General features: G+C 46.2%; 1 protein-coding gene across 1 annotated transcript; it reads right to left on the bottom strand.

The window, feature by feature from the left end:
- Window positions 1–559: 559 nt before the first annotated feature.
- VKORC1L1 (vitamin K epoxide reductase complex subunit 1 like 1) lies at window positions 560–26,026 on the bottom strand. Its single transcript, XM_040424785.1, has 3 exons — window positions 25,742–26,026; window positions 5,445–5,554; window positions 560–1,009 (listed from the first exon to the last, which is right to left on the bottom strand). The coding sequence occupies exons 1-3, from the start codon at window positions 25,930–25,932 to the stop codon at window positions 783–785; spliced, it is 528 nt and encodes a 175-aa protein (XP_040280719.1). The 5' UTR covers window positions 25,933–26,026; the 3' UTR covers window positions 560–782.
- Window positions 26,027–27,157: the final 1,131 nt, after the last annotated feature.

The raw sequence follows: 27,157 nt of genomic DNA, 5'->3' as shown, positions 1-27,157 counted from the left end.
CTATTCAACACCCACCATGTACTCTCATCGGTAACACTAACTCTCAAAGCTATGAAGGTCGACCTACTCACACATTACCCAACCTCATGAAACCTTGCACTGTGCTTGCCGGACCAGAAGTCCACAGCCGTTTCTAAAGTCGTTCTTGACTGAAGCTAGTGCAAAATGCTGCTTTCAATGTCCCCTTTCAATTGGCTTTCGCACATAGCAAAATCCTTCAAGGTGCTGGTAGCAAGCAGGACGTGGTTTTAGTTCTACTCAATGTGCATAGAAATGCCTGGTCGTCGGATTTGGCTCCTAATATTGTTCTTTGAAAATGCATGAAATACCAGCGAAGAGCCACAGATGGCAACATAAAATACCAATGGTAGCAACAAAATACACATCGTAAACCAATCAGCCACAATAAAAAGAAATTACCCGCATTGAAGGATTGACACACATACATATACAAAGAGAGGGAGGCACAAAGGAGGGAAAAATATCGCCAAGAACAGAGAATGTGCCATTAAACGAAACACCTTGGTAAGTACAGTTAAAGCTTGCCACTTTTTTTTTTTCCTTTTTTTCTGTTTTATTCATTATCGCTCCTTCATCCAGCCATTTCAAATGGGAGGCTCCATTGCAAACATACAAATATCCAGGGCCCTTTCGGTCAAAAGTAAAAAAAACATTGGTTAAGATTGTTCTTGGAAACAGTCTGTCCCCCAACCAATTGTACTGCAAAATAAACTTTAAGGAAGCAGTGTCCTTCAGACGTGAGCCAAAGTTCGGGAGGCCTCTCATTCTTGTTTATCCTGCAGTTGCTGTTTCCAGGCCTCGTTCAAGTAAACTAATCGTTTGTAATTGATGATAAGGAGAATGAAGTTCAGCAAATAGGTGGTGACGCAGATAACACAGAAGTCCTTTAGTACAAAGTACAGTATGTATGCTAGGTAGAGGGAGCCTACTACCGACACTATAGACGAGCTCATTAACACTAGTGCTGCTACCGCACTCACTGTCATACCTGCAAAATAGAAAGGCAAAAGTCAGCTAGGCCAGAGGCACATAGGACTGCAACAAGGTTTTAGAGAACTTAAAGGGGTTCTCCGGGAATTAAGAAAATGAAAATACTTAAATATTACTTTATTATAAATATATTCCCAAATACCTTACATTAGTTATGGCTCGTTTTCTCTAGGGAGCAATGATTAAGAGAAACAAAATGGCCGCTGTCCTATTAGTACACACAAAGCCTGTCCTAATCACACAGCAGGACAAGTTACTTTACAACACTGTGGTAAAGAGCTACCTCATCCTCCTCTCCTTCTTGTCAGGGATTATGATCCTGAATACAGATGAGAAGATCTTCAGCTGAATCTCTGTAGGAATGGAGTTCATGAGGAGACATGAAGGACAGGACAGACTGTGGTAATGGAGACTGCATACAAGTGCTGCTGCTGCTCATTAGCCACATCTGCTCATGAACTCCATACCCACAGAGATTCAGCTGATGACCGTATTAAATTGTATTCAGGATCATAATCCCTGACAAGTAGAGCAGAGAGGAGGATGAGGCAGCTCTATACCACAGTGTTGTGAAGTAACTTGTCCTGCTGTGTGATTAGGACAGGTTTTGTGGGTACTAATAGGACAGCGGCCATTTTGTTTTTCCTAATGATTGCTCCCCAGACAAAACGAGGCATTATAACTAATGTAAGGTATTTGGGAATATATTTATAATGAAGTAATATTTAAATATTTTCATTTTCTTAATTCCCGGAGAACCCCTTTAAGGGCATTTCAGCAGATATGTACCTATGAAACTGACCTGTTACATTTGCACTTGGCAGCTGAAGACATCTGTGTGGATCTCATCTTCATATGTGCCCGCATTGCTGAGAAAAATGATGATTTAATATATGCAAATGACCTCTTGGAGCATTGGGGGTGCTGCAGTTACACCTAGAGGCTCCACTCTCTCTGCATCTGCCACACCCTCCGCACTTTGACAGGGCCAGGAAGTGTAAATGTCATCACACCTGGCCCTGTCAAAGTGCAGAGGGTGCGACAGGTGCAGGGAAAGTGGAGCCTCTAGGTGTAACAGTAACTCCCCCATTGCTCCTAGAGGCTCATTTGCATATATTAAAACTTGCGTTGTGGGCACATATGAACATGGGACCAGTTTCATAGGTACAAATCTGCTGACAGATGCCCTTTAAACATATTAGGAGATTCCCAAGGCTATATTGTAAAATGTATGTCCTGAAGCTGATAGCAAGCATGACTGACCAAGTGGTGGCAAGATAGACTAAAAGCTCAAGAATGCATAGAATACCTCTCTGCCGTCCAGTGCATAGTCCTTGGGAAAGGGACAGGAAACAATTTGCTTGCTTCATATGGCCTCATGACTCCACAACCTTTAAATCGAAGGTTACACTTACACGTGCCGCCCTGTTAGCCACATTTATGGGGACTGGAAGAGTCTGTAGTGGGTTTCTGGTTAGTGGGGGTTTCTTATGTTCAAGCGGATGGGAGGACCCCAGTGGTTATGGGATAACCCCTTTAACTCCCCCTCTTAGCGACTACACTATGCATATTCAGTCTTGAATGACTTCAGACCAGGCTGTGTGGATCTCAAACATACCGTGGAAGCTGGAAAGGAGAGTGGGAAAATCCCACAAGAATATAAAGACTTAGGTTCCATGGTGTCACCCCACGTTTCACTGTACAGAACCATATCCTCCAATGTGAAGCAAGCAGGACTGTGTCTAGACTTGTGCAGAGGCGGATCCTGTGGCAGAAATCCGAGGTGGAGACCCTGATTTCTGCCATCGTTTGGCTGGCGGATCCAAATGCACATTAGCTCTATTAAAAGGTTAATTCACCGATGCTAAACGGTGGCTTTTCCAAGCGGAATTTGTGACAACAATGAACACGCTTTGGATGTATTATTTTACACTCAGCATGTAATCAGGGTACAATAGATCACCTTCACTTGCTTTACTAGTAGCTCCTAAACGTGTGAACGTGGCCGAAGCATATTAAAGGATACACGTGAGAGCTTTGAATGTCTGCAGGAAGACAAGCAGCCCACAATGAGGGCCAGGCTGGACGTACAAGTCACAGGCAGAACACAATACACAGTGTTCACATGCTGCGTGATTCAGGGTGGACATTTGCCATGGCCATGAAAATATGGATTTTTGGAAACAATACTTGCTTTCTGAGATTAACAGGGAAACACAGTCATACAACACTAAGACTTGTCCAAATATGCTACGCCCTCCTTATACCAGTGTTAAAGAGAAACTCTCATCATCCCCTAGCCCACATTATACCAGTGTTCTTCTGTTTGATCATACACTTTAGCTAGTGGTCGGCCGATAGATATTCCTTCTGTCCTTCCATCTCGATGCATGCACTCTTAATTCGGAGAGGGGAGTACAACACTGCCAAAAGAAAATGGTGACTGCTTATCTCACAGAACACCTAATACAATGTGGATGTTTGGAGGGTTTGGGTAATCTACAGGGTAGGGCAGCAGGGTGGCTCAGTGGTTAGCACTGGGGCTGGGTTTGAATCCGACCAAAGACAACATCTGCATGGAGTTTGTGTGTTCTCCCCGTGTTTGCGTTGATTCCTCCAGATAATCTGGTTTCCCCCCCACACTCCAAAGACATACTGATAGGAAACTTACATTGTGAGCCCCATTGGGGGCAGTTGAACGCTAATGTCTGTAAAAGCGCTGCAGAATATAGTAGCACTAGATAATTGAGTATAATAGATAATAAATAAATCTATAGGGTGTATTAGACACCCGATCACACAGACAGACGATTGTCGGGAGGGAAGAGTTTCCTCCCGGCAATCGCCTGCTCGCTAGCGGAGGAGACCACTGCTATTACATGCAGAGATCTCCTCTGTAACATGGGGCCCCTATGCTCTACCTTGGTTTGTCGGCGGCAGATTGTAAATTAGACAATGGCAAATCCTGATCTTTCTTCTGGATTGCCTGATGAATGAGTGTTTGCTTGTTCATGACACAATCGGCAGCAGTATTAGACTGCCAGATGATCGCTAATGAGCGTTACTACGAATGCAGAAAATCTGCCCACTTGATATACCCTTAATGTGTATGCTTGCTTTTTGTCTGCCGGCAGTAAACCTGGTAACTACATGTACCATGATGCCTTGCCAGATCTATCAAACTATAGCTGTATGGAATACTCCTAAGGGCTCATGCACATGAACATATTTTCTTTGCGTGTCCGTTGCTTTCTTTTTTTGCGGACCATATACCAAACTATTCATTCCAATTGGTCCACACAAAAAATTAAAAAAACGGAAGTTACTCCATGTGCATTCCGTTTCCGTATGTCCTATTATTGTCCGTATTACGGACAAGGATAGGACTGTTCTGTCAGGCGCCAGCTGTTCCGTTCCACAAAATACGGAATGCACACAGACATCATCCATATTTTTTGAAGATCCGTTTTTTGCGGACCGCAAAATACATATGGTCCTGTGCATGAGCTCTACATGTAAGCACAGAACATGCGGCAGAAGGCAGGTGAAGTGCGGTGAACAAACGCCAGACCACAGCAGGGAGGGGCGGAGACGGCTGCCCGGGGGAGATTTCGCAGAATGCACAGGGTTATGCAGTTGTCACCCAAAGCATTTTTAGACGGTTGCTATGCAACTGCCCAGGGACATTCTGCCTTATATGACTTAGACGAAAGACTGTAGTGACATCAAGATGACCTTAGAGAAGGTACAAATTCCATGAGCTGAAGTCCAGTCCTTCTCAGAAGAGAGGATTTTGCTTTTGTTCTATTGCAATGGTTGTCCAGGATTATAAAAACACAGCTGCTTTTTTTTTTTCTTCAAAAAACCTCACCACGCCTGTCCATGGGTTAGTCTCTGGTCTTGCACCTGGGCACCGCTGAGCTGCAATACCTCACACAACCTGTGGACCGGTGCTGTTTTTGGAAGACAGCTGCCATCTTTATCTAAAACTGAACAACCTCTTCACACAAATTGCTGGTTCAATATGACTTAAAAAGGTGGCAGCGGGATCAGAATCTATTATTTCTATTTTACCCCATAGTCACATAAGACAGAGCAGTATTTCACCAAGTGAGTTATGTCTGGTAGGCTGCATTCACATCAGGTTTTTGTCAGGCGTTTAATGTGCACAATAAAAAAAACATACATTAACTGATGCCATCTGTCAACATAGGGATCCATGGTAAAAAAATCTACCGAACTCTGCAAGATAGAATAGCGTGGTTTTTTTGTATCCTCCCCCCCATGTATACATTAAACTGATGTCAAAAATGTGACGTGAACCCAGCCTTCTCTACCCCCCTGGGCAGGACCCCACGTAATTTTGTTGAGCAGTTCCTTGCCCCACCAGCTACCTCATGGTTAAGACAAGGTCTTATGATAAATGTACTCACCGAGCAGCATCTGTAGTAGATAAAATATAAGACCAAAGACACTGTTTGGTTGATTCATTACACTATCTTTTCCAAATATGGACCCAAAAAGTCCAAATCCTCGACCCCATCTGCAGGACAGAAAACAAAGATAAGATGAAAAGCCCTAATACCCTGTCACATAGCTGAAAGATACTTAGAGGGGTTGTCCTACTTCAGTAAATGACATGTATCATGTAGAAAAAGGTCATACAAGGCACTTGCAAATGTATTGCGATTGTCCGTATTGCTTCCTTTCCTGGCTGGATTCATTTTTCCATCCCATTATACACTGCTCGTATCCAGGGGTTATGACCACCCTGCAATCCATCATCGGTGGCTGTGCTTGTACACTATAGGAAAAAGCACTGGCATCTCTGGTGGCTGAGACTATGCATGGGCACATATGAGCAGCCGCAGCGGTCGTAACCCATGGATCCAAACAGTGTATAATGTGATGGAAAAACTAATCCAGCCAGCAAAGGAAGCAATATGGATAATAACAATACATTAATAAGTGGCTTGTATTAACTTTCTCTACATCAGAGATGCCCACCCTGCGGCCCTCCAGCTGTTGCAAAACTTTAACTCCCAGAGTGTCTACATGATAAATGCCATTTCCTGAAGTGAGACAACCCCTTTAATACAGCAAGGCTCCTGCCTGCTGCACCCCCCTAAACTCTTCTCACGTCACATTAAAATTGGTTTCTATTCCTATTTCCAGTGCTGGGGACCAGCAGCTATCTACCATCATAAGGGCAGGAGTTCAGCAGATAGGCAGAGGTAGCAATATTGCCTCCCACTTCCTGCACTAAAGTGATTAGTCAATCGTATTCACACACAGATAGCATGACAAATTATTAGGGAATTCCCTTAGAATTATAATTTGGCAGAGCTTAACCCTAAGGGCTCTTTCACATGAGCGGATGCCGTGCGGATGATCCGCTGCGTGAAAGAGTCCCAAGCCCTATTCCGGACAGCAGAAACACGGAGCCGTAACATGATTGATAACGCTCCGTGCCCCTCTGTGATCTTTTTACTACAAAATCACACAGAGATAAAGTTAGCACCGTGATTTTGTAGCAAAAAGGTCACAGAGAGGCACGGAGCGTTATCAATCATGTTACTGCTCCGTGTCTCTGCTGTCCGGAGCGGGGCTTGGGACTCTTTCACGCAGCGGATTACCCGCACGGCATCCACTCGTGTGAAAGAGCACTAAAGCTCCTTTTACACAGGCCGATTATCAGGCAAATTATAGGGGATGAAGGTTTGCATAAGCCGCCGAAAATAGCAGAGCACTGGCTCAGCTTTTTCCATCGAGCCCATAAAAGTGAATGGGAGCGGCGGCCGGTCATGCGCAGTGCACTCCCATTCACTTCTATGAGGAGAGCCCTTGGTGGTGGCCAGATCAGAGTCCTCCAGCCACCACTTTGCGGGGCGCCATTCCGGATATAGGTGTGGGTCGCAGCGGTGGGACCTGCACCTATTAGACAATGGGGGCACATCCTAGCAATAGGTCAGATGAGACAACCCCTTTAAGGGCAACTATCAGCAGATTTGTACCTATGAAACTGTCTGACCTGGTGCATATGCAAATGAGCCTCTAGGAGCAACAGGGGTGTTGCCGTTACTCCTAGCGGCACAGCTCTCTCTGCAACTGCCGCTCCCTCTTTGATTGACAGGACCAAGAAGGCACAATGACGTTTTCACTACTTGGCAAAGTGGAGAGGGCGCAGCAGTTGTAGAGAGAGCAGAGCCTCTAGGTGTAACAACAACGCCCCTATTGCTCTTAGAGGCTCATTTGCATATATTAAAACATCATTTTTCTCAGCAATGTGGACACATATGAACATGGGACCAACACAGATGCCTTCAGCTGCCAAGTGCACATGTAACAGGTCAGTTTCACAAATCTGCTGACAGATGTCCATTATGAGCGGGATTGCTCTTTATTCTAATAGAAACCCCCGGTGATGGCTAGAACATAAAAGATTGCCGCACCCAACCTTTTTGGTGACTGATGGGATGACAGAGCAATGATCCCCAACTACTGAAATCCTCCTATGTGTCTCACTGACTTGTCCAATGTTTTCTGGAAACAAGGTTAGTTACCTGTAGATACAAGCCGCAGGTTCTTCAGGTTTAATAGTCCCCAATTCCTATGCTTTCAGCTTGCAGAGTCACTTGTACAGCCCCACTTGTTTACATTTAGCGCGCACACCGGCAAAGCTCCCAAGTACACATTAAATGTGGCCATTGAGGGCCACTGTCCTTTTAGTTATGGAATTGCACAGTAGACTGCACTATTCCATCCTGCAGAGTCCAGTAAAAAATGTACACCTCAAATGTATTTATTTTTTCATTGGTGGCTTCTGGGTGATGAATGTCACCGGCCTCCAGGCATGTACCTCCCTGTGTAACTGTCCATACATCACTGATGGGCCCAGGTCATGCAGAGAGGACATGGGCCTGGAGCAGGTACAGCATCGAGCTCTAGTGGGCAGCACCTTCCAGAGATTACAGCTTCCTGCCTGTGAGGTCAATGCCCGCCAGACTGCCCTCTACATAGATTGACTTCACCGACTCTCTATTGATGCAAATAGAACCAACAGAACTACTACCCTTGTCCAGGTCACGGGCAGGCAAAGCCACAGCAAAAGCAGCAACATAGATCTCAGCCTCCTATTTACTGTCCATGTGAACTGAAACCATTACAAAAATCCCAGATTTGCAAATCTTGCGAAAACCAAAAATTAAACTGAGGCCAAAAGCACAGAACAATGAACTTAGACACAATAAGTCAAACCCTCCTCCATGTGAATATGACTCAGCAGAGGGAAGGGAGGCCTGAACAATTCCAGAACGGCGTCTAGCTCACACATTCACATAACACTTCCATAAGGGATGAAGAACAGCAGTGAAGCAAAGAACCATAATGTACTATTCCCTAGGAACATAATAAAAGAAAAAGGGACAGACATTAAAGGGGTTCTCTGGGCTTTTACTATTGATGACCTATCCTCAGGAGAGGTCATCAGTATCCGATCGGTGGGGGTCCGACATGTGCCACCTACCCTGATCAGCTGTATGAAGGGTAGGTGCGCAGTGTGCACGTGCAGTCTCGCTTCCTGCTGCTATGTGTATGAAAAACTTTAACCATTAACTATAATGGGGACTGGAAGAGATCCCACTGCAAGCCGGCAAATGTGCCGAGAATCGGCCGGACATATACCACAGTCAGCTTGACCACGTCATCACGCCACCAGAAACCAGGCGCAGGAGGTCGCAATAACATTCGCAATCTCCTGTAATATAATGCAGGCAACTGGGGCATCAGGCTGGAAGAGGCCAACATCACAGACAGCCGGAGGGAGGCGAGTATTTTGTTCTCACTACTGGGGGCACTAAATGTAAAGAGCGGGGGCCTAAGCGGGATTAATGATTGTGTTTTGTTCCGTGCGCGATTCATCTACCCTGCATGAAACGGTCCCTAGTATAAGGTTGGGAGTACGTGGTTCATGTGATCTAACTATGCCTACAAAGTACAGAATGTCAACTTGGATGTCACATACCTGGGCACAGAGGTCGCAATAACGCCTGTACAAGCGTCATTGACGCCTGTTCAGGCCATATGGTGCAGGTACTGGAACTTGGTACCAATACGCCTTAGACTTTTCCCCCACATTCATCAGCGCAGGGCACGCCGTGTTCACTGTACACAAAAACCGTTTATATTAACGGATGCTTCAGACAGATGCCATACTGTGGCATCCGCCACTACAGAGTTCCATTGAAAAAAAATATATATATACTTTTTTTTGGCAGAACTCTGCAGGATGGGAAAGCGTAATGTACCACGTTTTGTTTGCTGAACTTTGCAGGATGGAAAAACATGTAGGCCTAAGGCCTCATGCACACGACCGTTGTGTGCATCCGTGGCCGTTGTTCCGTGATTTTCTGCGGACCCATTGACTTTCAATGGGTCCGTTGAAAACTCAGAAAATGCACCGTTGTTCATCCACGGCCGTGATCCGTGTTCCCTGTCCGTCAAAAAAATATGACCGGTCCTATTTTTTTGACGGACAACGGTTCACAGACCCATTCAAGTCAATGGGTTCGTGAAAGAACACGGATGCACACAAGATTGGCATCCGCGTCCGTGATCCATGGCCGTAGGTTACTTTCATACAGACGGATCCGAAGATCCGTCTGCATAAAAGCTTTTTCAGAGCTGAGTTTTCACTTCGTGAAAACTCATATCCGACAGTATATTCTAACACAGAGGCGTTCCCATAGTGATGGGGACGCTTCTAGTTAGAATATACTACGAACTGTGTACATGACTGCCCCCTGCTGCCTGGCAGCACCCGATCTCTTACAGGGGGCTGTGATCCGCACAATTAACCCCTCAGGTGCTGCACCTAAAGGGTTAATTGTGCATATCATAGCCCCCTATAAGAGATCAGGGACTGCCAGGCAGCAGGGGGCAGACCCCCCTCCCTCCCCAGTTTTAATTTCATTGGTGACCAGTGCGGCCCCCCCTCCCTCCCTCTATTGTATTATTTTCATTTGTGGCACAGTGTGCGGCCCCCCCTCCCTCTATTGTATTATTTTCATTGGTGGCACAGTGTGCGCCCCCCCCCCCCCCTCCCTCTATTGCAGGGCTCGACAAATCCCAGGCGCCAGGTCGCCATGGCGACCAGGAATTTGGTCCTGGCGCTTGGGTATTTGTCAGCCCGTTTTCAAAGATGCGCTCTCGGCGCGCACCATGGTTTCCTGAGCCGGCACAGTGGAGAAGGAGGAGTCCCTCCCTCCCCACTGTGCGCGGCTGCCGCTGACCATCAATGAGAACAGAGGAGGAGGGGAGGGACTGTGGCCACTGCGCCACCAATGAATGTGCCGGCCATATCCTGGCCCCTATGACTGCACGCTGTGATCCGCGCGATTAACCCCTCAGTGGTTAATCGCGCGGATCACAGCGTCCTGTCAGAGGTCGAGTCTCGGGAATGTTTGTCTGCATTGGTGGCAGTGGGCACTTCCGATCGGAGTCCCAGCAGTGTAATGCTGGTATGTTAGTGAGCAGCATTATACTCATGTGCACCGTGGCCGCCGGGCGCTCCTTTTTCTGTCTGTGCGGCTCATTGCTAATGCTTATAACATTAGCAATGCGCCGCACAGACCTATGAGAAGAAGGAGCGCCCGGCGGCCACAGCGCACTCAAGTATAATGCTGCTCACTAACATACCATCGCAGCCAGGACTTCAGTAGCGTCCTGGCTGCCATGGTAACCGATCGGATGGCCACCAATGATGGGGGGGGGGGGGGGGGGGAGGGGGACCCTGTGGCCACTGCCACCAATGATTAATACTGGGGAGGGAGGGGGTGGGTTTGTTACCGGAGGGGCTGATAAGAGGGAAAAGCCTGGAGGGGCTGATAAGAGGGAAGAGGCTGGAGGGGCTGATAAGAGGGAAGAGGCTGGAGGGGCTGATAAGAGGGAAGAGGCTGGAGGGGCTGATAAGAGGGAAGAGGGAAGAGGCTGGAGGGGCTGATAAGAGGGAAGAGGCTGATAAGAGGGAAGAGGCTGGAGGGGCTGATAAGAGGGAAGAGGCTGGAGGGGCTGATAAGAGGGAAGAGGCTGGAGGGGCTGATAAGAGGGAAGAGGCTGGAGGGGCTGATAAGAGGGAAGAGGCTGGAGGGGCTGATAAGAGGGAAGAGGCTGGAGGGGCTGATAAGAGGGAAGAGGCTGGAGGGGCTGATAAGAGGGAAGAGGCTGGAGGGGCTGATAAGAGGGAAGAGGCTGGAGGGGCTGATAAGAGGGAAGAGGCTGGAGGGGCTGATAAGAGGGAGAGGCTGGAGGGGCTGATAAGAGGGAAGAGGCTGGAGGGGCTGATAAGAGGGAAGAGGCTGGAGGGGCTGATAAGAGGGAGAGGCTGGAGGGGCTGAAAGAGGGAGAGGCTGGAGGGGCTGATAAGAGGGAGAGGGGGGGCTGATCAGAGGCTGGGGGGCACAGGATAGGCTGGCTGCCATGGTCAGCTCCCTGATGTTGTGTGCACAAAGCACAGGGCAGCAGGGAGAGTGTAAAGTCCTATTCACCCTAATAGAGCTCTATTAGGGTGAATATGACAAGGGTTCTACCCCTTAAGGAGGCTAATAGTTATTAAATAAAAAGTAAAAAAAAAAAAAAAAAGTTTAACCCCTTAAGGACTCGGCCCTATTTCACCTTAAGGACTTGGCCATTTTTTGCAAATCTGACCAGTGTCACTTTAAGTGCTCATAACTTTAAAACGCATTGACATATCCAGGCCGTTCTGAGATTGTTTTTTCGTCACATATTGTACTTCATGACACTGCTAAAATTGGGTCAAAAAAGTTAATTTTTTTGCATAAAAAAATACCATATTTACCAAAAATTTAGAAAAATTAGCAAATTTCAAACTTTCAGTTTCTCTACTTCAGTAATACATAGTAATACCCCCAAAAATTGTGATTACTTTACATTCCCCATATGTCTACTTCATGTTTGTAGCATTTTGGGAATGATATTTTATTTTTTGGGGATGTTATAAGGCTTAGAAGTTTAGAAGCAAATCTTGAAATTTTTCAGAAATTTACAAAAACCCAATTTTTAGGGACCACTACAGGTCTGAAGTCACTTTGCGAGGCTTACATAATAGAAACCGCCCAAAAATGACCCCATTCTATAAACTACACCCCTCAAGGTATTCAAAACTGATTTTACAAACTTCGTTAACACTTTAGGTGTTGCACAAGAGTTATTGGCAAATGGGGATGAAATTTGCGAATTTCTTTTTTTTGCCTAATTTTCCATTTTAACCCATTTTTTCCACTAACAAAGCAAGGGTTAACAGCCAAACAAGACTGTATCTTTATTGCCCTGACTCTGCCGTTTACAGAAACACCCCATATGTGACCGTAAACTACTGTACGGGCACACAGCGGGGCGCAGAGTGAAAGGTGCGCCGTATGGTTTTTGGAAGCCAGATTTTGCTGGACTGTTTTTTTGACACCATGTCCCATTTGAAGCCCCCTGATGCACCCCTAGAGTAGAAACTCCATAAAAGTGACCCCATCTAAGAAACTACACCCCTCAAGGTATTCAAAACAGATTTTACAAACTTTGTTAACCCTTTAGGTGTTGCACAAGATTTAATGGAAAATAGAGATACAATTTCAAAATTTCACTTTTTTGGCAGATTTTCCATTTTAATATTTTTTTTCCAGTTACAAAGCAAGGGTTAACAGCCAAACAAAACTCATTATTTATGGCCCTGATTCTGTAGTTTACAGAAACACCCCATATGTGGTCGTAAACCGCTGTACGGGCACACGGCAGGGCGCAGAAGGAAAGGAATGCCATACGGTTTTTGGAAGGCAGATTTTGCTGGACTGGTTTTTTTGACACCATGTCCCATTTGAAGCCCCCCTGATGCACCCCTAGAGTAGAAACTCCAAAAAAGTGACCGCATTTTAGAAACTACGGGATAGGTTGGCAGTTTTGTTGGTACTAGTTTAGGGTACATATGATTTTTGGTTGCTCTATATTACACTTTTTTGTGCGGCACGGTAACAAGAAATAGATTTTTTGGCACGTTTTATTTTTTTGTTATTTACAACATTCATCTGACAGGTTAGATCATGTGGTAATTTTATAGAGCAGGTTGTCACGGACGCGGCGATACCTAATATGTATACAATTTTTTTTATTTATGTAAGTTTTACACAATGATTTCATTTTTAAAACAAAAAAAATGTTTTAGTGTCTCCATAGTCTAAGAGCCATAGTTTTTTTAGTTTTTGGGCGATTATCTTAAGTAGGGTCTCATTTTTTGCGGGATGAGATGACGGTTTGAGTGGCACTATTTTGGGGTGCATATGACTTTTTGATCACTTGCTATTACACTTTTTGTGACGTAAGATGACAAAAAATAGCTTTTTTTACACCGTTTTTATTTTTATTTTTTTACGGTGGTCACCTGAGGGGTTAGGTCATGTGATATTTTTATAGAGCCGGTCGATACGGACGCGGCAATACCTAATATGTATACTTTTTATTTATTTATTTATTTAAGTTTTACACAATGATTTCATTTTTGAAAGCAAAAGAATCATGTTTTAGTGTTTCCATAGTCTAAGAGCCATAGTTTTTTCAGTTTTTGGGCGATTATCTTGGGTAGGGTATGATTTTTGCGGGATGAGATGACGGTTTGATTGGTACTATTTTGGCGTACATGCGACTTTTTTGATCACTTTTATTACCTTTTTTGGGAAGTAAGGTGGGCAAAATTTCAATTTCCTAATAGTTTTTATTTTTTTATTTTTATGGCGTTCACCGTGCGGGGAAAGTAACATGACCGTTTTATAGATCAGGTCGTTACGGACGCGGCGATACCAAACATGTGTAGGGAATTTTATTTTTTTCATTTTTAATCAGTGATAAATGTGTTTTTGGATTTTTACTTTTTTTTCACTTTTTTTCACTTTTTTTTTGACCCAGACCCACTTGGTTCTTGAAGATCCAGTGGGTCTGATGTCTGTATAATACAGTACAGAACAATATATATTGTACAGTACTGTATTTTACTTACACTTTGTCTGAACAGATCTCTGCCTTTAGCACAGATCTGTTCAGCACCATGGACAGCAGGATGCCTGAGAGGCGTCCTGTTGCCATGGGAACCTTCCCCGTCTGCTCAGAACTTCGCAGACGGGGAAGGGTAAGGAGGGGATCTCTCGGGGGGCTGTCTGGGGGCTCTCTCCCTCTCCATCGGGGGGCTGCAAAGGCACAGCAGCCCCCCGATGGGAGAGGGAGGGAGCTCCCTCTTACTGTTAACTTTTTCCATACAGCGGTCTGTACGGACCGCTGTATGGAAAGGGTTAAACGGCTGACATCGCATCATCGATGTCAGCCGTTTATACCAGGGTGCCAGCAATGTGCTGGCACCCTGGTATACCCACTAGAGACCAACGATTATACAAGGGGAGGCGGGCGGGGGATCGCGATCCCGCCTGCCGCACCGCCCGCCTCCCGCACCGCCCCCACCGCCCACAACTCCCCCCCTGCACCACCCGCCGGCAAAAAATCATGCAGGGGTGCAGGGGGGGGTGTAAAATATATATTTTAGGGACACTAAAGCTTCTGATCCCCGCGGTCAGGGCCCGCGGGGATCAGAAACTGCACAAAGCGCAGCAAACCGCAGGTCTGAATTGACCTGCGGTTTTCTGCGATCGCCGATGCGGGGGGGGTCAAATGACCCCCCCCTGCATTGTTACGGGATGCCGGCTGAATGATTTCAGCCGAAATCCCGTTCCGATTAACCCCTCGGGCGCCGGAATACAGATTTCAAGTTATGACGTACCGGTACGTCATGGGTCCTTAAGGACTCGGGATCCATGCCGTACCGATACGTCCTAAGTCCTTAAGGGGTTAAACACCTCCCCCCTAAATATAGAAAACAATATATCGCACATGCTTAAAATTATATCGCAATATAGATTTTATGACGCGGCTCCGCCGGGCTCCTAACTTTTTTAGCTGGCTCCTAGATTCCAAGGAAATTTGTCAAGCCCTGCTCTATTGTATTATTTTCATTGGTGGCACAGGGTGCGGCCTCCCCTCTTCCCCCCCCCCCCCCCGATCATTGGTGGCAGCGGAGAGTTCTGATCGGAGTCCCAGTTTAATCGCTGGGGCTCCGATCGGTAACCATGGCAACCGGGACGCTACTGCAGTCCTGGTTGCCATGGTTACTTGGCAATATTAGAAGCATCATACTTACCTGCTGCGCTGTCTGTGACCGGCCGGGAGCTCCTCCTACTGGTAAGTTACAGATCATTAAGCAATGCGCCGCACAGACCTGTCACTTACCAGTAGGAGGAGCTCCCGGCCGGTCACAGACAGCGCAGCAGGTAAGTATGATGCTTCTAATATTGCCAAGTAACCATAGCAACCAGGACTGCAGTAGCGTCCTGGTTGCCATGGTTACCGATCGGAGCCCCAGCGATTAAAGGGATACTGTCACCAGGTTTCACCCCTGTCAGCTAAACATATGCTGATGTTCAGGGCCTCATCAGGATTCCTAATGTGGGCTTCTAAATGTGATCCGTAGCCTTATTTTGCTAAAAAACAGGTTTTACTAACCTGTCACTCAAAGAAATAAGGTGCCCAAGGGGATGTCAAGGGATGCAAGGTGCCGGCCGCACCCACCGCCGTTCGTGCCCAGCGCCGCCTTTCCAGACTTCTGCACCGCCTCCTAATCCTCTGTGCCGCCTCTCGCTCTCTCTCCCTCTCTCCCTCCCTCCCTCCCCCTCCTCCTGCTGCTGTAAGATATCGCGCGTGCGCACAGGGCTCCGAGAGGCTGGCGCCAGAGTGCAGGTCATACCTGGGTTGAGCAAGTGCCGGCGCATGCGCACTTCGCTTTAAGAAGCCAAATCGAAAAGTCTGCACGGGCGCATCAGGCAGAGCCCTGTGCGCACGCGCGAGATCTTACAGCAGGAGGAGGGGGAGAGAGACCGAGAGGCGGCACAGAGGATTAGGAGGCTTTGCAGAAGTCTGGAAAGGCGGCGCTGGGCACGAACGGCGGTGGATGCGGCCGGCACCTTGCATCCCTTGACATCCCCTTAGGCACCTTATTTCTTTGAGTGACAGGTTAGTAAAACCTGTTTCTTAGCAAAATAAGGCTATGGATCAGCCCCTGATCTCTTACAGGGGACTATGATACGCACAATTAACCCCCTCAGGTGCGGCACCTGAGGGGTTAATTGTGCGGATCACAACCCCCTGTAAGAGATCGGGTGCTGCCAGGCAGCAGGGGGCAGTCATGTACACAGTTCTTAGTATATTCTAACTTGAAGCGTCCCCATCACCATGGGAACGCCTCTGTGTTAGAATATACTGTCGGATCTGAGTTTCACGATCTAACTCATATCCGACAGTATATTCTAACATAGAGGCGTTCCCATGGTGATGGGGACGCTTCAAGTTAAAATATACCATCGGATTGGAGAAAACTCTGATCCGATGGTATAATAGGGACTCCTGACTTTACATTGAAAGTCAATGGAGGACGGATCCATTTGCAATTGCACAATATTGTGTCAACGTCAAACGGATCCGTCCACATTGACTTGCATTGTAAGTCAGGACTAGGGATCGACCGATATTGATTTTTTAGGGCAGATACCGATAATTTGTGAATTTTCAGGCCGATAGCCGATAATTTATACCGATATTCTGGGAATTTTCATTTTTGAGAAAATAAAAATTTCCTACACAAATCTGCTGAAAATTAATATGTTTATTGTTAACGTGTATTTATTTATTTTTTTGTAAATCTTTTTCATTTATACTTAATATTTTTGTGTGTTTTTTTTGTTTTACTAACTTTCAGCCTCCTTAGGGACTAGAACCCTTGTCCTATTCACCCTGATAGATCTCTATCAGGGTGAATAGGATCTCACACTGTCCCTGCTGCTCTGTGCTTTGTGCACACAGCAGCATGGAGCTGAACATGGCAGCCAGGGCTTCAATAGAGTCCTGGCTGCCATAGTAACCGATCGGAGCCCCAGGCTTACACTGCTGGGGCTCCGATCGGAGGAGCAGGGGAGAGGGGATCCTGTGGCCACTGCCACCAATGAGTAAAACTGGGTGGGGGGGCGCACCAATGTTTATACTATTGGGATGGGGGTGGGGGGCGCACTGCGCCACCAATGATTAATACTGGGGGGCTTGGGGGGGCGCACTGCGCCACCAATGAAGATAAGTCTCTCATTCATATACAGGAGGCGGGAGCTGGCTGCAGAATCACATAGCCGGCTCCCGACCTCTATGAGCGGTAGCTGTGATCCGCGGCACCTAAGGGGTTAACTACCGCAGATCACAGCTACCGTTCATAGAGGTCGGGAGCCGGCTATGTGATTCTGCAGCCAGCTCCCGCTTCCTGTATATGAATTAATGAAAGACTCATCTTCATTGGTGGCGCAGTGGCCACAGCCCCTCCCCTCCTCTTGTCTTCTCTCCTGTCATTGGCCGCAGCGGCAGCACAGGGGGAGGGAGACACTGCTTCCTTCTCCCCTGTGCTGCGGAGGGAACACAGAGAGCGCTCAGAGCAGCACGTTCTGTGTTCCCAATACATTATCGGTATATCGGCAAAATAGATGCCGATAACGTTCAAAATCCTGAATATCGGCCGATAATATTGGTAAAACCGATAATCGGTCGATCCCTAGTCAGGACGGATCCGTTTGGGTCCGCACGGCCAGGCGGACACTAAAACGACTTTTTTCATGTCCGTGGATCCTCCAAAAATTAAGGAAGACCCACGGACCCCGTTTTTGTGGACCTTAAAAAAAACGGTCGTGTGCATGAGGCCTAACTGACAGGGAAGAAGCTGAGCAGACTCCGCCGACTATGATGGGATCCGTTCAGTTTCCGTTCCGGATCTGTCTTTTTACCAGACAAAAAAGTCCTGCATATAATGCTTTTTTGTCCGGTCTTTCAACAGAATCTGCAACAGAGCCTCCAACCAACAGCAACTTTCATACTACTCCTCGGGTAAAAATACTCCTCAAAAATGGTCAGAGGAGTATTTTTACTCTTCTGGAAAAAACGTAGTGCGACTTCTGCCTGGGAAGGTTCAAGTCCTGGGTCTCACTGCACATGTGGTACATGCACATTAGCAGAGAGCACTTGAGCTGGCCCATGTACACGACACAAGAGTAAGGCCCCTATGGCCTCATGCACACGACAGTTGTTTTTTGCGTCCGCTAAAAAAAAACTTATGCGGCATCCATTTTTTTTTGGAGGATCCTTTTTTTCCCCACAGATCCCTTGTAATAAATGCCTATCCTTGTCCGCAAATGTGAAAAAAGTAGGACATGCACTATTTTTTTTGCTGAAGGGAAACACGGACAACAGACGCGGAACACAAACGGATGAACTATCAACATTATTTTTTTGCTGACCCATTGAAATGAATGGGTCCCCATCCTATCCGCAAAAAAAAACAGAATGGAGGCCGAGAAAAACAACTGTCGTGTGCATGAGGCCTTTCAGCAAGTGTCACACTCCGGACCTGCAGTGTCAGTAAGCGGCAGCTCCTGTCTTGAGCTGGGGTCGCATAGCATTATTTTGATTTATGATGCTATGTAAGGCTACTTTCACACTAGCGTTTTAGTTTTCCGGTATTGAGATCCGTCATAGGGTCTCAAAACTGGAAAAAAAAAAACGCTTCAGTTTTGTCCCCATTCATTGTCAATGGGGGACAAAACTGAACAGAACGTAATGCTCCAAAATGCATTTAGTTGCGCTCCCATACCGGAGAGCAAACTGCAACATGATGTATTTTGCTTTCCGTCCTGGCATGCAGAACAAGACGGATCCGTCATGACCCACAGTGCAAGTCAATGGGGACAGATCTGTTTTCTCTGATAATAGAAAACGGATCTGTCCCCCATTGACTTTCAATGGAGTTCATGACTGATCCGTCTTGGATATGTTAAAGATAATACAACCGGATCTGTTCATAATGGATGCAGATGGTTGTATTATCGGAAGCGTTTTTTCTGAACCATGACGGATCCAGCAAAAAATAAATAAATTATAATATATATATATATATATATATATATATAAAAAAACAAAAAAGTTCAGTGGCAGCACCGTCAGAGGAAAAGCTATGGGTGCAGCTGGCCCAATGTGGATAAAGCCAATCCAAATAGATAAAATTGCAAAAAAGGGCAGCACTCCAGAAAGTAAAAGAAGAAAAAACTTTAATTACCCATATGTGGGACAGGCGACGTTTCGGCTCAATGTGTGAGAAAGGCTCACACATTGAGCCGAAACGTCGCCTGTCCCACATATGGGTAATTAAAGTTTTTTCTTCTTTTACTTTCTGGAGTGCTGCCCTTTTTTGCAATTATATATATATATATATATATATATATATATATATATATATATATATATATATATATATATATATATATATATATATATATATATATATATATATATATATATACATACACACACACACACACACACACACACTGCTCAAAAAAATAAAGGGAACACTTAAACAACACAATGTAACTCCAAGTCAATCACACTTCTGTGAAATCAAACTGTCCACTTAGGAAGCAACACTGAGTGACAATCAATTTCACATGCTGTTGTGCAAATGGGATAGACAACAGGTGGAAATTATAGGCAATTAGCAAGACACCCCCAATAAAGGAGTGGTTCTGCAGGTGGTGACCTGACCACTTCTCAGTTCCTATGCTTCCTGGCTGATGTTTTGGTCACTTTTGAATGCTGGCGGTGCTTTTACTCTAGTGGTAGCATGAGACGGAGTCTACAACCCACAAAAGTGGCTCAGGTAGTGCAGCTTATCCAGGATGGCACATCAATGCGAGCTGTGGCAAGAAGGTTTGCTGTGTCTGTCAGCGTAGTGTCCAGAGCATGGAGGCGCTACCAGGAGACAGGCCAGTACATCAGGAGACGTGGAGGAGGCCGTAGGAGGGCAACAACCCAGCAGCAGGACCGCTACCTCCGCCTTTGTGCAAGGAGGAACAGGAGGAGCACTGCCAGAGCCCTGCAAAATGATCTCCAGCAGGCCACAAATGTGCATGTGTCTGCTCAAACGGTCAGAAACAGACTCCATGAGGGTGATATGAGGGCCCGACGTCCACAGGTGGGGGTTGTGCTTACAGCCCAACACCGTGCAGGACGTTTGGCATTCGCCAGAGAACACCAAGATTGGCAAATTTGTCACTGGCGCCCTGTGCTCTTCACAGATGAAAGCAGGTTCCCACTGAGCACATGTGACAGACGTGACAGAGTCTGGAGACGTCGTGGAGAACGTTCTGCTGCCTGCAACATCCTCCAGCATGACCGGTTTGGCATTAGGTCAGTAATGGTGTGGGGTGGCATTTCTTTGGAGGGCCGCACAGCCCTCCATGTGGTAGCCTGACTGCCATTAGGTACCGAGATGAGATCCTCAGACCCCTTGTGAGACCATATGCTGGTGCGGTTGGCCCTGGGTTCCTCCTAATGCAAGACAATGCTAGACCTCATGTGGCTGGAGTGTGTCAGCAGTTCCTGCAAGACGAAGGCATTGATGCTATGGACTGGCCCGCCCGTTCCCCAGACCTGAATCCAATTGAGCACATCTGGGACATCACGTCTCGCTCTATCCACCAACGTCACGTTGCACCACAGACTGTCCAGGAGTTGGCAGATGCTTTAGTCCAGGTCTGGGAGGAGATCCCTTAGGAGACCGTCTGCCACCTCATCAGGAGCATGCACAGGCGTTGTAGGGAGGTCATACAGGCACGTGGAGGCCACACACACTACTGAGCCCCATTTTGACTTGTTTTAAGGACATTACATCAAAGTTGGATCAGCCTGTAGTGTGTTTTTCCACTTTAATTTTGAGGGTGACTCCAAATCCAGACCTCCATGGGTTAAAAAATTTGATTTCCATTTTTTTTTTTGTGTGATTTTGTTGTCAGCACATTCAACTATGTAAAGAACAAAGTATTTCAGAAGAATATTTAATTAACTGAGATCTAGGATGTGTTATTTTTGTGTTCCCTTTATTTTTTGAGCAGTGTAATATATATATATATATATATATATATATATATATATATATATATACACACATACATACATATATATATATATATATATACACACACACACACACCTCTATCAAAACATGCAAAAAAAATTCATTAAGTTTATTTTATATCCAGTAACATAATATTTTAACAAGTTTGGGAAATTCCTGCAAAACCCATTTAAGGCTCACGCACTTGACCACGTTAGCTACATAATAAAACATCACAAGAAAACATCGGTACAGATGAATGGAGCTGGTTCTCAGTTGCAGAAATTTCTGCAAAAAATCTGCCAGGCGTGAATATACCCAAAAGGGTCCACTTCGCACAATGCTATACATCAGGCATGCTCAACCTGCGGCCCTCCAGCTGTTGCAAAACTACAACTCCCAGCATTCCCGAACAGCCTACAGCTATCAGCCTACAGCAGGGCGGCAGGTTGAGCATGCCTGCGATACATGAAAGCAAACCTTGGCTATGATTGCCAATGAGAAACACCAGAAAAGGAGTTGTGATCGGTTGCTATGGGCAGGCGAGTGTAAAACATGAGGCCAAATAAGTCTGTTCAGCAGCCACAAAATTTTACATTTTTCAGAATTCAAAATTTCTTGTTTCTGCCATGTAAGGCCTCATGCACACAGCCGTTGTTTTGGTCCGCATCAGAGTTGCAGTTTTGGCGGCTTGGATGCGGACCCATTCACTTCAATGGGGCCGCAAAAGATGCGGACAGCACTCCGTGTGCTGTCCGCATCTGTTGCTCCGTTCTGTGGTACGCAAAAAATAAAAAATAGAACCTGTCCTATTCTTGTCCGCACTTTGCAGACAAGAATAGGCAGTTATATTAAAGGCTGTCCGTGCTGTTACGCAAATTGGGGAATGCACACGGACGCCATCCGTGCTTTGCAGACCGCAAAACACACAACAAATTCCTCCTCAATGTAAAAGTGAAGGGGGCACCAAAAGACTTCTAGTCTCAAACATTTATCACCTGCCTGTATTTGGTAGGAAACCCCCTTTACAGGTCCTGCTGTGGATGTGTGATCTCCTGGAGAACTGTCAGTAGACTAAGGCCTCTTTCACACGGGCGTTGCGGGAACACGCGCGATTTTTCAGCGCGAGTGCAAACAATGCGTTTTGCACTCGCGTGAGAAAAATCGCGCATGTTTGGTACCCAAACCCGAACTTCTTCACAGAAGTTCGGGCTTGGGATCGGGGTTGTGTAGATTGTATTATTTTTCCTTATAGGCCTCATGCACACGACCGTTGTTGTGCTCCGTGTCCGTTGTTCCGTTTCCCGTGATTTTCTGCGGACCCATTGACTTTCAATGGGTCCGTTGAAAACTCGGAAAATGCACCGTTTGTCATCCGCGTCCGTGATCCGTGTTTCCAGTCCGTCAAAAAAATATGACCTGTCCTATTTTTTTCACGGACAACGGTTCGTGGACCCATTCAAGTCAATGGGTCCGTGAAAAAACACGGAGGCACACAAGATTGTCATCCGCATCCGTGATCCGTGTTTTTTTCCTATCATTTTCAAGGCAAACTTGACTTATATTTTTTTTTCACTTTTCATGTCTGGTGATCCTCCAAAAATCAAGGATGACAACGGAAACGGATCACGGAACAACGGAACCCCGTTTTGCGGACCGTGAAAAAATACTATCGTTTGCATGAGGCCTAACTTGGTTATAAGGGAAAATAATAGCATTCTGAATACAGAATGCATAGTAAAATAGCGCTGGAGGGGTTAAAAAAAAAAATATATATAATAATTTAACTCACCTTAATCCACTTGCTGCCGGCTTCTCGTCTATCTCCTTCTTTGCTGAACAGGACCTGTGGTGAGCATTCATTGCAGCAACAGGACCTGTGGTGACGTCACTCCGGTCCTCACCTGATCCATCACCTGGTGATGGATCAGGTGAGGACCGGAGTGACGTTACCACAGGTCCTGTTGCTGCAATGAATGCTCACCACAGGTCCTGTTCAGCAAAGAAGGAGATAGACGAGAAGCCGGCAGCAAGTGGATTAAGGTGAGTTAAATTATTATATATATATTTTTTTTTAACCCCTCCAGCGCTATTTTACTATGCATTCTGTATTCAGAAAATAATAATGATCGGGTGCCCATCCCGATAGTCTCCTAGCAACCGTGCGTGAAAATCGCACTGCATCCGCACTTGCTTGCGATTTTCACGCAACCCCATTCACTTCTATGGGGCATGCGTTGCGTGAAAAATGCACAAAATAGAGCTTGCTGCGATTTTCACGCAACGCACAAGTGATGCGTGAAAATCACCGCTCATGTGAACAGCCCCATAGAAATGAATGGGTCAGGATTCAGTGCGGGTGCAATGTGTTCAACTCAAGCATCGCATCCGCGCGGAATACTCGCCTGTGTGAAAGGGGCCTAAGGGTTCACTCACACGTCGCGTAATGCGTGCAGAAAAACTGCAGCGTATTACAGTACCAGCAAAGTTTAGGAAATTACACAAATGGGGTTGTTTCGATACCAAAATTTTGATTAGATTTCGATACCATAAAAAAGAATTGCGATATTCAATACCATTCAAAAAAAATAAAAAAACACACCAAAAAAGCCGCGTGCATTCCGCATTTTATGGAACGTCCGGCCCATAATAGAACAGTCCGATCCTATTTTTGGGGGGGACAAGGTGACTAAAAAAAATAGAGAATCGTGTAGTTATTTTTTTTATATTTTAATAGTTTGGACTTTTTGGACGTGGCGATATAAAATATATAAACAATAAATAAACATATGTAAAATTAGGAAAGGGGGTGATTTATACTTATATTTGTGGGTTTTTTTTACACTTTTTATTTCATAACTATTTCCCCCCTCAAGGGCTAGAACCTGGGATCTTTTAATCCCTTGTCCTATTCACCCTGATAGAGCTCTATCAGGGTGAATAGGACCTCACACTGTCCCTGCTGCCCTGTGCATAGTACACACAGCAGCAGGGAGCTGACTATGGCAGCCAGGGCTTCAGTAGAGTCCTGGTTGCCATGGTAACCGATCGGAGCCCCAGGATTACACTGCTGGGGCTCCGATTAGAAGCTGCACCACCATTGATTTAATACTGGGGTGGGGGTTGGGGGGCCGCACTGCGCCACCAATGAAGAGAAGTAACCCATTAATTCAAATAGAGGCGGCGGGTGCTGGCAGCAGAATCACATACCCGGCACCCGACCTCTATGACAAGGAGCTGCAATTTACAGCAGTTAACCCCTCAGGTGCCGCACAGGAAAATTTTTGTATTAGGGCTCATGCACACAAACGTATTTTCTTTCTATGTCCATTCAGGTTTTTTTTGCGGACCGTATGCGGAACGATTCATTTCAGTGGGTCCACAAAAAAAAAGTAAGTTAATCCGTGTGCGTTCCGTGTCCGTATTTCCGTTCCGCAAAAAAAAAAAAAAAATAGAACATGTCCGTAATGCCGACAATAATAGGACAAGGATAGAACTGTTCTATTAGGGGCCAGATGTTCCGTTCCACAAAATACGGAATGCACACTAATGTATTGTAATTGTCCATATTGCTTCCCGGATTAATTTTTCCATCACATTATACACTTCTTGTTTCCATGGTTATGACCACCCTGTAATCCATCAGTGGTGGTCGTGCCTTCTCTGGTGGCCGGGACCGTGGGAGCGGAGATAGGCTGGAGCTTTTTCCTATAGTGTGCAAGCACGACCACCGCTGCTGGATTGAAGGGTGGTCGTAACCATGGAAACAAGTGTATAATGTGATATAAATAAATCCAGCCAGGAAAGGAAGCAATATGGATAATAACAATACACTGAAACAGACATACGGTCGTGTGAACGAGCCGAGCCCTAAGGCTACATGCACACGAACGGATTTTGTTTCCGTGTCCATTCCATTTTTATTGCGGATAGGATGCAGACCTATTTATTTCAATGGGTCCGCAAAACATGCGGACAGCACACCGTGTGCTCTCCGCATCAGTATGTCCGTTCCGTAGCCCCGCAAAAAAAATATAGAATACGTCCGATTCTTGTCCATTTTGCAGACAAGGCTAGGCATTGTTACAACGGATCCGCAAAAAAAAACTGATGCCATACGGACATCATTCGTTTTTTTTGGGCAGATCTGCAATTTTCGGACCACAAAACATGTGTGCATATAGCCTAAAACACATGGTGATAACTGTTCCTTGAGATTTTCTTGTATTGTGATTACACACTGAAGCACAAAGGGTTAAACACTTCTAAGATCACACAGGCTCCATGCCAAGTCACATCATATTGCCAGCCTCCCAGCTATAGGTGGCATACCTATGGACACTTGCCAGTAACTCACACCTATGGCTATTGCAGAGGGATGGTGGCCACACTTCCTCCTTTCAGGTATTCCTCACCTACGGGGGTGTGGCAGCGGGTGGCATTCTGCCAAGGCTTAGCCATGCTGGCTGGATCTGCACACCCCGGGGGCAGAGGTCACCCAGCTGCTCCAGCACTGACAGCTCCACTGACGTGGCCCTCTCCATTCAGCTGACAGCCCAGGGCATCCTCCCGGTGCCACTCTGGTACCCTGGAGACTTCCAGCCCTCACATCCCCATGTCCTGCCACCCTGTCCACACTGTGCCAGGTACCTGGATGAGAGGACGGTGGAGCAGCGCACCCACTCGTTAAGGTCGCACATGGCCTGGTAGCCGGGGTCCCGCTCCTTTTCTCTCTCCACGTGGAAAGCATAGAGGGATATAACGACACCGAGAACGCACACGGCATACCGGGCCCCGCTCTCCCACCGCGGCACAGACACTCTCAGCACGGGCGCCGCCATCTTAACCCCGGCCTGCTCTAATCTCTCGCGGGAGCGAGACACAAGCAAAGCGCGCTCCGGCTGCAGCAGTGACGTCCGCACCGGTTAGTGGCATGAGGGGCGGGGCCACGACCCTGTGCTGAGGCGTGGCCTGCTTACTGTAATCCTCCAATGGGCAGAGGCGAAATAGGTGACGTCACGGAGAGGCAGTTCCACTATTGTTGTGACGAGTCTCCCCAAGAAGCTTACGTCTAGTGGGAAAGCTGACTGTACAGCAGGCACCTTGCTGCCCCCTAGTGGACGTGTATAGTTAGACCTGATTCCTGTCTTTCCTCCGTATCTCACTCCATTATGTTATGGGCCTGAGTGAACTGTGATAGTATACAGTGACCACCCTGAGCAGACGTGTAGGTTCAACCAAATCCTGGTGTAGAGCCCACTGGGGTACATTTAGCATACCTCCCAACTTTCTGGACGGTGAAACAGGGACGCTTATGGTTTATTGTTTGAAAGTCAATTTTTCCTGCATATTTATACACTTTAATATGTTTCTTAGCGCAACAATTATCTGAATATAGAAATTTCTAAAATCAAATTGCATCAAATAAGGAAGTAATATGTAGTGGGGTGGGGGTGGGGCGTCTAATATACAGTGGGGCAAAAAAGTATTTAGTCAGCCACCAATTGTGCAAGTTCTCCCAGATGAGAGAGGCCTGTCATTTTCATCATAGGTATACCTCAACTATAGTCAGAATGAGAAGAAAAAATCCAGGAAATCACATTGTCTGATTTTTAAAGAATTTATTTGCAAATAAGTATTTTGTCTAGAACAAAAGTTCATCTCAATACTTTGTTATATACCCTTTGTTGGCAATGACAGAGGTCAAACGTTTTCTGTAAGTCTTCACAAGGTTTTCACACACTGTTATTGGTATTTTGGCCCATTCCTCCATGCAGATCTCCTCTAGAGCAGTGATGTTTTGGGGCTGTCACTGGGCAACACAGACTTTCAACTCCCTCCAAAGGTTTTCTATGGGGTTAAGATCTGGAGACTGGCTAAGCCAATCCAGGACCTTGAAATGCTTCTTACGACCAAGGAACGTTTAATCTTCAATGCCCTTGCTGATGGAAGAAGGTTTTCACTCAAAATCTCACCATACATGGCCCCATTCATTCTTTCCTTTACACGGATCAGTCGTCTTTGTCCCTTTGCAGAAAAACAGCCCCAAAGCATGATGTTTCCACC

The sequence above is a fragment of the Bufo bufo genome, chromosome 3, assembly GCF_905171765.1.
Source record: "Bufo bufo chromosome 3, aBufBuf1.1, whole genome shotgun sequence".
Classification (NCBI taxonomy): Eukaryota; Metazoa; Chordata; class Amphibia; order Anura; family Bufonidae; genus Bufo; species Bufo bufo.
This window is presented reverse-complemented; position numbering and strand designations above follow the sequence as displayed.

Bases quoted from the DNA above. Each gene is read 5' to 3' on its own strand.
- VKORC1L1 (XM_040424785.1), bottom strand. From the start codon at position 25,932: ATGGCGGCGCCCGTGCTGAGAGTGTCTGTGCCGCGGTGGGAGAGCGGG. The intron at 5,555-25,741 runs GTACCTGGCACA...TCTGTCCTGCAG, and splicing joins TCCACCGTCCTCTCATCCAG to ATGGGGTCGAGGATTTGGAC. The intron at 1,010-5,444 runs GTGAGTACATTT...TCTATTTTGCAG, and splicing joins TCTACTACAGATGCTGCTCG to GTATGACAGTGAGTGCGGTA.